At 49.4% G+C, this 10,990-nt stretch overlaps 1 protein-coding gene across 1 annotated transcript in view; it reads right to left on the bottom strand.

The window, feature by feature from the left end:
- Window positions 1-406: 406 nt before the first annotated feature.
- LOC104984449 (conglutinin) overlaps window positions 407-10,990 on the bottom strand; it is an 11,002-nt gene continuing 418 nt past the window's right edge. The window contains exons 2-9 of the mRNA XM_010834158.1: window positions 10,437-10,508; window positions 9,817-10,018; window positions 5,387-5,503; window positions 4,998-5,105; window positions 4,584-4,691; window positions 4,118-4,234; window positions 3,419-3,502; window positions 407-959 (exon numbers count right to left, since the gene is read on the bottom strand). Coding sequence (XP_010832460.1) covers window positions 577-959; window positions 3,419-3,502; window positions 4,118-4,234; window positions 4,584-4,691; window positions 4,998-5,105; window positions 5,387-5,503; window positions 9,817-10,015 — 1,116 coding nt within the window. The 5' untranslated portion in view covers window positions 10,016-10,018; window positions 10,437-10,508 and the 3' untranslated portion in view covers window positions 407-576. The remainder of the gene's footprint in view (window positions 960-3,418; window positions 3,503-4,117; window positions 4,235-4,583; window positions 4,692-4,997; window positions 5,106-5,386; window positions 5,504-9,816; window positions 10,019-10,436; window positions 10,509-10,990) is intronic.

Here is a 10,990-nt window from a genome sequence, read left to right on the forward strand (position 1 = left end):
ATGAGGAGAGGTCTGAACAGGGCTCTACCTGGGGGAGGCATCAATAGAAACAATTTGAAACCATGGGAGAGAATGAGCCCAAGCCTAGAGTGAATGCAAGGAGAGAATGGAGCCAGAGCTGAGGCACCTGTTCCTCTCTGTGGGACTCCAGGAGAGGAGATACGAGTGAAAGAGGCTGAAGGATGAAAAGATTGAAGGCAGGAGAGGAAAGGGAAGGAGGTAGCAGTGACCAGTGGGGTCAAATGCAGTCCACGTTTGGCAGAGGTGGAGGGCTAGACACCTGTCTTGTTGAGGAGACACTGGATTTTGCACAGGGGCATCTTGGAGACCTCCGTTTAGCCCTTGCCCCTGAGTCACAGGCTGCCCCCCCCCCTTTTTTTTTTTTGAGAAATCTTCCAGATGTGAAGCCAGTTTCAAACTTTATTCTGAGGGAGGAGTTCCATAGGAGGCCTGCCTGGTGGCCTCATTCCGTGGCTCAGTGGGGAAGCCCTGAGCAGCAGAGGGTCACCTTTTTATTGGGATGTTGGCAGCTCACAGCTCTGGGCACTGCCTCTTCCCTGGGGTGGGTGGGAGAGCTCAAAACTCGCAGATCACAAGGAGTTGCTTACTGCAGGGTACGTCATTCCACTTGCCATCAGGAAAGATTTCCACACAGTTCTCTGGTTGTCCCTCATCACTGTTGTTGGGCTCCCCATCGGCCCAGTTGGAATAGACCAGTATTTCCCCAGTGGGGTAAGTGAACCTCCCCTCCGTGGAGATGTCATTCATGCTCAGGTAAGCATTTTTTTCCTGGGCTCTGACCATCTGTGTCACGGCCTCGTTCTCGGCTGAAGAGCGTGGGGAGGCCAGCTGTCCCTTAGCCTCTCTGCAGAGCTGGTCTGCATCCGAATATGACTTTACAGCACCTGCTGTCTTGAAGATCTTCTCCCCGACAGCCTGGCCATCAGGGAAGAGCACCGCTAGGGGAAGAGGAGAGTCAGGCTGGGGATGTGCAGCAGCTAGACCTTGTGCTTCAACTGGAGTCCCCAGCTCCCACGAGGGTACCAGGGCACCAGATAGAACAAAAGCAAGGCACTTAGCTCCCAAGCATCCATCATGCAAGAGGTGAGGACCCTGGAACTCAGGTGCTTACACAAGAAGCCCAAAGTCGCCCAACTCTCAAATGTAGATGAGGATCAGACCCTGTTGGAGGTGACACTAAAGCTCCCACATGCACTTTCTGTTCCTCCCCGTGCTGTTCACGAGAATCCAGCATTTTAATTACTGTGTAAATAGGAAGGACTTTGGCAGGGAAATGACACTGTACAGTCCAGGGCAGTTCCTGAGAGTGTGGAAAACACCAAACAGGTGGCTCACTCTCACCGTTGCATGATGACTGGGCATGTGGAGTTGTCTGAGTGGTTCTATGCTGTGTGAAGGGGTGAGGAGAAAGGGGAGGACAGGGGTACATCTGAGAGCAGCCAAGTGCTGGCCTCTGCACTGGGGGTAGTCCAGTGTTGGCTTCCATATGCTCGCAGGTGAACCTATGGCCAGTCAGCCTCCCTGGACCACTGAGCAGGCGATGATGGCATCTGAGAGCTCTATGCGGGGGCGGGAGGGCAGGATGGGATCAGCTTTGGAGAGAGCCCTGTCTGGGCTTCAGAAAGTCATGTGTTCAGCCCTACCCTGGCAATGACAGCCCAGGTGACAAGGGAAAGTCACTTCTCTTTTCAGAGTCTAATCTCATATTTCTAAGGAAAAGGTACACTGCAAAACAGCAGCCCCTATGTGACATGTTAAGTATCTCTTTTTATTCCATCCCATCCACACCGCTCTGACTTCCAGGGTCTGCATGGAAATCTTCTGGGATCCTAGGAGGGCTCACTGGACTGGTTCTGAACCCAGGCTACACCCTGACCCACTGCCCTTTTCCTCTGATTTCTTCAACAAGCAATTGGAGACCAGATTATACACGTAGTCAGGATAGCGCCAAGACAGCCCTGGACAAGGTCAGTGCAAGCTTGTGTGCCATGATTGGTTTATGTCCCATGCATCTGGGTGGGTATGTGTGTGCATGCTTGAATACATCCATGTGTCCATCTGAAGGTACATGGGCTGACTCAAGGTCCATCAGGATGGGTGTGCCTATGTCTGCATGTGTGTTCATGTATGTAGGTGGTGTGGACTGAGTGATGGTGTTTAGGTACACACAGGTGGCCAGAGCATATGCCCAAGTTCACCTTTGTTTATATCAGTCTGCATGAAGGGTTAGTTTTTAAGTTGTGCCCAACTCTTTTTGACCCCCATGGACTGAAGCCCACCAGGGTCCTCTGTCCATGAGATTTTCCAGGCTAGGATATCGGAGTGGTTTGCCATTTCCATTCCAGGGGCTATTCCCAACCCAGAGATCAAACCCAGGTCTCCTGCAATGTAGGCGGATTCTTTACCAGCTGAGCTACCAGGCGATGAGATAGTAAGTAGATGCTGCTGCTAAGTAGCTTCAGTCGTGTCTAACTCTGTGCAACCCCAGAGACGGCAGCCATGTAAATATGATTGAGCAAGAAGGAAGACATAAACTGCTGAGAATTCTCATCCCACTACTTCAGTACTTAGTTGGCTTGAGTTCTTAGGACCCAACCCTGTGTCTCACCCAGTCAGGCCCCTTTATGCTCTGCTCCTTCAGAGAACTCTAATTCTTTTAGATCAGTGAGGTTTGATAAGTGATGTGCATTCAAAACTGTCATCATGGAGAGCAGAGACGCAGGAGGGGCAGTTGATGGAGCATCCCAAAGGCACAGGCACTCAGGTGTGTGCTCCAAGAGGCCTCTGCCTGCTTAGGATCCAGGCTTAGGGAAGAATCTCTGCTTTAACTCCACAAGAGGTGCAGGGGGAGTCTAGCACTGGCCAGAGACTGGAGGCAGCCTATTCCTTCCAGACCCAGGGACATCTTTAGGGTAAGATACTTGGTGGCCACACAGCAAGGACAGGTCCCCAGCAGCCTTGAACCCCACAGGCATCATCCCACCCTCACTCTCAGGACCATGTCTGGATTCTCTGCTGCTATGGACTGTGCAGCTGCTTCTCTGGACATTTGCACACATGGCCCCACAGAGGGAAGAAATGCATCCTGGGTTGGGTGACCCCTTGTCTGTCCTAGGAACCTGCCCAGGGTAGGCTGTGGTGAAGGTCTGCTGAACTGGTGACATGGACCGCATCCTCCTCCTTGTCCCGTGCATCTACTTGAGCTTCTGGAGCACGTGGGGAACAGCTCTGTCCCAAACTTGTCCTTAGACCCGCTCCTGCCCCAGGCCTAGGTCCAGTCCCAGTCATGGTCCCAGCAAGTCCAAAATAGAGCCAGCCCAGCAAACTACAAGCCAAGCCTAGACTAAGTCTGAGGCCCTCACTCAGGGCCTGGCTAGGGTCAGGTCCAGGAACTCACCTTTCTTATACTGACTGAAGGCATTTTGGAAGCGTCGCAGATGTCCATCTAAGATTGTCACCCGCTGCTTGAGAGCATTGACCTCTGCAAGAGAGAGAGAGGCCAATTGAAGACAGATCCAGAACAGCCTGGAGTCGCTCAGAGCCCAGGCCTCAAGGGAAGAGAGTCCAGGTGGAGATGCCAGTTGGGGGTGGGGTAAGGAGGTGGAACAGAGGCCTAGGAAGCCTACCTCTGCTGACCTAGCTGGCTTCTGCATCCATGGGATTTCCTGCGGTTCTCTTCGGAACAATATCCCCTGAACAGGTCCCTGTGCCTCACTGACAGTGAACCAGATGTTATTTTAATTCCAAATTCTAGGAATCTGATAGCACTTTCTTTTGCATTGCAGGGGGTCGTAAGGTTGTAGGAGAGGAATACACATAGCTTGAGTATTTCCCGTCCATTGAGTTATTTGATGTTCAAGGTTATCTGATGAACTGGAGAGGGAGGTTGGCTTGTCATAAAGATCAGATAGAAAATCTGCTCAGGTTGTCCTCCAGCAAGTCACAGAGGCTAAGACCAGAGTCCACCTCACCATACACCCTGTCAGCTTTACCTGCTTGACCCCCACCTGTAAATGGGTTATCTGAGAGGAGAGCTGAGCTGAATAAGGCCTCCTCCCTGCCCCACACCCTAATGGGGCTCCCAAGGCTTCCTTACCTGCAAGCCCACTCTCCCCCTTTGCTCCTCTTTCTCCAGGATCACCTCTGTCCCCCTTCAGTCCTGGGGGACCCCTGGCACCTGAAGGGCCCTGCGGACCTATGGCTCCAGCAGGCCCTGGATAAGAGAAGTAGAAATGGGTGAGTGCTGAACATATATGTTAGCATTTTTGTGCCCCCCTCAACCTCCACACATGGACTGTCATATCCCCAGGAGTACACCCTCCCACATACAAACGTCCCTCTGTGCCTGGAATCTCTTCTTGCATCCTCTCTATACACTGACTGTCCCATAACCTAACAACCAGCCTTCCCTGAATACAGACAGTCCCTGCTGCTCACACCACCCTCTCCATGGAGACAGACAGTTCCCAAAACCCAACACTGGTTCTCTCCCTGCTCTGACCTGGTGGCTGGCGGTGGTGGGCACAGGGGAATATGAGCCCAGCCCCACGTCCATTGCTCACCTGTCACCCCAGCACGTCCAGGGGCTCCAGTCTCCCCGGGGGCACCTTTCTCTCCTTTGACACCCGTGGGGCCTGGGAAGCCCTGTATGCCTGGGGCACCCACTCCTCCTGAGGAAGGAACACATTGGAGAAACATGGCTGAGAGTACACTCAGCGGGTACTATTTCTTCAGCAGTGCAGCTTGTCACCCACAGCTCTGGGTAAAAGAGCGACCTGGGAGACTGCTCCTGACTGCTTGGTCTCCTCTAGGAAATTCACTCAGTGTGAGAATATGGGGGAGAGGCCCAGCCAGGCCTACCAGGCACAGAGGTTCCAGGCTTTCCAGGCACTGTGCACGTACCCTGGTCCCCACCAGGCCTGCCAACGTCACCCCTCCCTTCTCCCTCCCTCACCCACCACATACCACCCACCTACCTTTGGGCCCAGTCTCTCCTTTGGGGCCTGGTGTGCCTGGAGGTCCCATGCTCCCCTGCTTCCCTGAGGGGCCCTCTCTTCCAGCTGGTCCAGGCATACCTGGAGGCCCTGGGAAAAAGGACCAGCCCAGTCAGTGACACTGAATCTCCTTGGAAGTATGAGTGCATAAAAGATGGGGCTGTAATAGAAGTCAGACAGGCAGCCTCCTCCTAAAGATGTTGCCCTCACTCTCCGCCCTCCCCAGGAGCTCCAGTCTTCCCTGAGATAACCCTGTGCCACCTTGAGAATGACCTTCCTCTTCCTGGGGTAGAATCTGTGTACGCCTATTGCCATGGCCTAGCGGCAGCACACCATCTGCAAACACCTGCATTCCATGCCCAGCTGCTCACCACGTGGCCCAGTGTCTCCCTTTGGTCCAGGTTCTCCAACAAAGCCATTGTCTCCTTTCGGCCCAATAGGGCCAACCCATCCAGGCCTTCCTGCTGGTCCTGCAGGTCCTGGTGAACCTGTGACATAGAAGAGAGGGACATAAAGCTGATCCTGGCCCTGGAGGAGCCACCTGCCTGCAGGGTCAGGGCCCTTGCATTCCTTCAGGGTTATGTAGGGTGTAGACACTCCCTCTCCAGGTGACTGGTCCAGTGGTGACGTAGGAAATGCGTGTCTACATCTCCATTTTACAAGTGAAGAAACAGGCTTGCTGAATTGGAGGCAGATTCAAACCAAGACTCACCTGGCTTTGCATACAATGCACCTGCCCCTGCCCCAAGGCCACGGTATTTATGGCAGTTAAGTCTGTCAGCTTTTACCCTGGACCATGGACTCCCTGCCCTCCCCCCTTCCCAGAACCAAAGTTTATGGCAGAAATGACACCTGACACTTACCACCAGAGAAATAGACATCAAAAGCACAACGAGCTGTCACCTCACACCTCTCAGAATGGCTATTATCAGACAGCAAATAGGAAGTGCTGCAGAAGTAGAGAAAAGGAAAGCTTTGTGCAGTAGGGATGCAAATGGAACAGCCACTATGGAGACAGCATGGAGGTTTCTCAGAAAGTTAAACTAGAGCCACTGTATAATCCATCAATTCCCCTTCTGAGCATTTAACTAAAGAAAATGAAAACACTAACCTGAAAAGATATATGTACCCACAAGTTAATTGCAGCGTCATTTATGGTAGCCCAGACATGGATGTAGCCTAGAGCCCAAGTATCTGTGGATGGAGGAATGGATGTAGAAAATGCAGGGTGCATATACAATGGAACATTATTCAGCCATAAAAGGGAATGAAATCTTGCTATTTGTAGCAACACTGGTGAACCTTGAAGGCACTATGCTTAGTGGAATAAGTCACAGGGAAGGGCGGTACCATACGATCTCACTTACATGTGAAATCTAAGAAAACAGACGAACAAAAACAACTTACTCACAATACAGAGAACAGATTTGTGGTTGCTAGAGGTGGGGTTGAGAAGTCGGCACAATGGACAGAAATCTTCAAAAAGTACAAGGGTCCAGTTAAAAAACAATTGGGTCCCAGGAATACAATGTACAGCGAAATTAGTATAGTTAGTAATCCTGAGTTGCATGCTTGAACATTGCAGAGCAAGCAGATCTTAAAAGTTCTCATCACACACAAATCGTAACTATGTGTGTTGATGACTTATTGTGACATCATTTCACAATATATGCAAATATGAATTCGTTATGATGTACATCTGATTCTAATATATTATAGATCAATTCTATTTAATATAAAGAAGACAAAAAAACTATGTAACATGCTTTTAAATTTATGGAAGATAGATGACATTGTTGTGCATTATTAAGTGATAAAAGTAAGTTATAAACACTATTTAATATGATTTGGTTTCTTCAACATGTCCACACATGTGTCAGGCATGTGCACATGAAACACACATTGAAAAAACCACAAGAAGAGCATAGACAAGTGTTAACAGTTCTTTCTAAGGGGCACAAATCAGGCAATTTAAATTTTCATCTTTTTGTATTTAGTGACCACATACTAATTTGCTTTGGAAAAATAACCAAACATTTAAAAACATCACATTACCTTAAGAAGGCTGCCTAAGTCTGAAATTATAAGAGATTTGTATTCAAAGACTAAAGAGAGAAATGCCTATTTATTCCAGAATTATAAACTCAATTATGTGAATTTGGTTATTCCTTTTTCACTGAGATGAAATTAACATAATATAAAAATAACTTTTTTTTTTTTACTGTGATGTACTTGCAGTATCTCAGTTCCCCAATCAGGGATTGAACCTGAAGCCTGGCAGTGAGAACACTGAATCCTAACCACTGGACCTCCAGGAATTACCTGTAATTAATCATTTAAAGTATACAAATCAGTGGCATTTAGAACATTGACATAATTGTACAACTACCACTACTCTTTAGTTCAAGACTATTTCATTAATCCCAAAGAAAACCTAATACCCATACTCCCTCCCTGCCTCCTCCTCAGCCCTGGCTACCTCTATGCAGCTGCCTGTCTCTGTTATCTATTCTGGATATGTTATATAAATACATACAATATATGACCCTTTGCGTCTGCCTCTTTAAACTAGGAGTGACATTCTTGAATCTCATCCAATTTGTAGCACATCTCAGTACTTCGTTCTGGGCTGTGGCTGAGAAATGTTCTATAGTATGAATACAATACATTTTCTTTATTCATTCACTGCGGATAAATGCTGATAGACACTTGGGTTGTTTCCATCTTTTGACTGTTGTGAGTCAGCATTCACGTGCAAAAAGACAACAAAAGAAATCTGTCAGTTACTATTAACTTGTTCATTCACTTATTTGTTCATTTCCTCATTATTTCATTTCTCAGTTCACTGAGAATCTCTCTGTGGAACATGGCTTTCTGCCTAGCACTGAGCAGGAAGTAAATGTCAGCACCAGGTCCTGGTCTGCAAGGAATTTGTCACTGAAGTTTAAACTATGAGGTAATGAGTGAAGAAAACAGCTTATGAGATGTCCCTCGTCCCATCCCAGCACCCCCACCCAACCCCTGGACACACACGTACTCATAGGAAACAGGACTTCAAGGCTGAAGAGGATTCAGAGACCTGGAGAGGAGAGGTGACATTTCAGATCTGGAAACCACTCCCCCAGGGTAAGAAGGGCCAGGCTTGCCTGGGCCAAGAATGTGCAGGTGGAGGGAGACTGGGGTATTTGATGGGTGTTGAGAGCCTCTGTGCGGGACATTGGGTCCTGCTCTTAGCTCCAATTCTCGCTAGGTAATCAATGGGAGCCCAGAGGATGGGCCCCACATCCCAGACCCCCTGGTGCACTGTGCTCAGGCAGAGACACCTGGTCCCTGGCTGAGCCTCTCTTGGGCTCCACCTTGGCTGGGGAGGGCAGCAGGTACCTTGGAAGCAAGTCACTCCTTAGAAGGGAGCATTCGAGGTTGCCCATCCTTGTGCATAAACCATGGTGGCCATGAGAGCAGGGAGGTAGAAGAAGGGATATTTTTCAATTTAGGGCCCCTCGGGGAGCTAGAGAGAGCTGGCATCTTAAATACCACCCCTCCTCTGAGGGGAGGCCTTCTAGAGGCCTTCTCTAGCCCCAGCCAATTCATGTTGGGAGCCACTTTCTCTCTAAAAGACAGACAGATAAGATACTTGTCTCTTACCCTACAAATCCTGGGGATGTTATGTGTTCTTTTCAGCTTTAATGTTGTTCATTTCTTTCCTCTCCAATCAAAACACAAACTCCAGAAAGTTAAAAGACCTCAGTTGATCCCCCATCACCCTGGCCAAGGGCCATTATGGTCCCCTCGTCCTTGTCACTGGTTCATCAAATTCTCACTTCTTGCCAGTAAAAACCAGATCTTCTCCTGTGGGACAGTGTTTCCAGAAAATTCCTTTAATAATCAATACATTTGGAAACCTCAGGAGAATTCAGCTGGTTGGGACAGCAGAAGGATAAAGCTTTATCTTGAAGACCCACCAAAAAAATGAAGCCTTGGCTCAATTCTTTGTCACTGTGTGGTTGATATTATTCTCATCTACAGATGATTAAAGTGAAACTTACAACACTGTCATCAGTTCAAAAATATTTAAAATTCTGCAGAGGCAACATATAATACGAATGTTAAGTTAAGTTTTGGAGTGTGTGTACTCAGTCACATCTGACTCTTTGTGGATTCCTGACAGATTCCTCTGTCCATGATATTCTCCAGGCAATAACAGAGTGAGTTGCCATTTTCTATTGAGGGGTTGTCCCAACCATGGGATAAAACCCACATCTCCTATGTCTCCCACATGAGTGTACTAAGTCACTTCAGTTGTGTGCAACCCAGTGGCCCAAAGCCCACCAGGCTCCTCTGTCTGCGGGATTCTCCAAGCAAGAATACAGGAGAGGGTTGCTATGCCCTCCTCCAGGGCATCTTTCTGACCCAGGGATTGAAACTGCATCTCTTACACCTCCTTCTTTGGGAGTCAGGTTTTTACCACTAGCACCACTTGGTAAGCCTAATGAGTTCTGGAGCAGGGGACTCCAAATACCAGCCACTCGCTGATTGTTTGTACATTCTTGGGGTTGTTAGGGTCAGAAGATCCTAGAGGAGGAATCAGGACAGGTGGTTATGGAAATGGGGACTTGGGCAAGCCAGTCTTTGCCAACCAGTAAAGCCATGCTTTAGACGGACTGAAGATCTGGGGGAACCCTCCCCTCTTGGGAAGACCATCCTCAAGGTTTGCACAGCAGAAGATTCAGAGTTTTGGGGTTGGTTACAATTCCAGTGCCCACCCCTTCCCATCAGGGAAAGCCCATGGTCCCAGCTCTACCTGGATCCCCCTTCTCTCCATGGGGACATTCTCTCCCATCTTGTCCATCATGACCAGGCAAGCCACTCTCCAGGGGGCTACACATAACCAGGGTACAGGCATTGGCCAGTATTTTCTGAGAAAAGGTTGTCATTTCTGCTCCCAGGGATCTCCAGGGCTGTGTGAGCAGGAGCAGCATGGAGAGAGGGAGGAGAAGCATGTCCTAGGCAGAGGAAAAGAGAGAGGGCTGCTCTTGGTCCAAGGACGAGGCTTAGGGCTGGCCCAGCTCCTGGAGGTCAGGAGAAGCCCTTCCCCCATCTTCTCTCCCATCCTCTGGGGCCAAGAGTACCAAGCTCCAAAAGCAGTTTAGGGAAAGTTAGGATAAGGTCTGGCCAGGGAGGACATGTGTGGACAGCTGGGCCTCTGACCTGGTCTGCCAGCAGCATGAACCTACTCTCAGATGGTCTGTGTCATCCCTTTTTGGGCTTGTCATCCCTGCCAAGGGCACTGTGGCCAGGATGTAGAATGCCTCACTGAGGCCATTGTCACACCAGGAAGCACTCACTGAGGGCCCTCGAGTGGGACCCTTCCCTCTCTGGGCCTCTTTATCCCTTTTTATACCAGTAAGTCGGTTGCTTTACCTCTTACAATGCTGGCTTGTTTCCTCTCACTTGCTGCTCTGGACAGGCTAGTACTGGAGTCTGCAGTGCTATCTGAAAAGAAAGCCAGAGGGATAATGCTTGGTAAGGTCTGTCCTGAGCACAGAAAGGTGCATGACTGCTTATTTTCCAGGATTTGTCATTCCAGGGCTCCACTAGGAAACTTCCTGGTACACCTAGAGTCCTGCCCAGACCTCCTAAGAGGACTTGGGACAGGGGCCTCTTGGTAGAGAGGACGTTGAGACGGGTGCCATCAGGGGGAAGCTGGCTTCAGAGGAGGAAAGCCGATGTTCAATAGAGCTTCTGGTTACCATCAGAAAGGGACTCAGGAGCTAAGTGAGATCAGGGTGCAGGAGGTGGGTCACTCCCAGTGTTGGGCTTCTTTCTTCTCTCAGAGAGAAACTGTAATGTTTAGAGCATGGAAAAGAATCATGGGAGTTGCAGAGACCTGGAAGAAAGCCCAAGAGACCTGTGCAAAAGACCGAGCATTGCCAAACAGGCTGAGGTAGTGGGAGGGAAGGGGCTTTCTGGACAGA

The sequence above is a fragment of the Bison bison genome, unplaced genomic scaffold (assembly GCF_000754665.1).
Source record: "Bison bison bison isolate TAMUID 2011002044 unplaced genomic scaffold, Bison_UMD1.0 scf7180017864029, whole genome shotgun sequence".
Classification (NCBI taxonomy): Eukaryota; Metazoa; Chordata; class Mammalia; order Artiodactyla; family Bovidae; genus Bison; species Bison bison.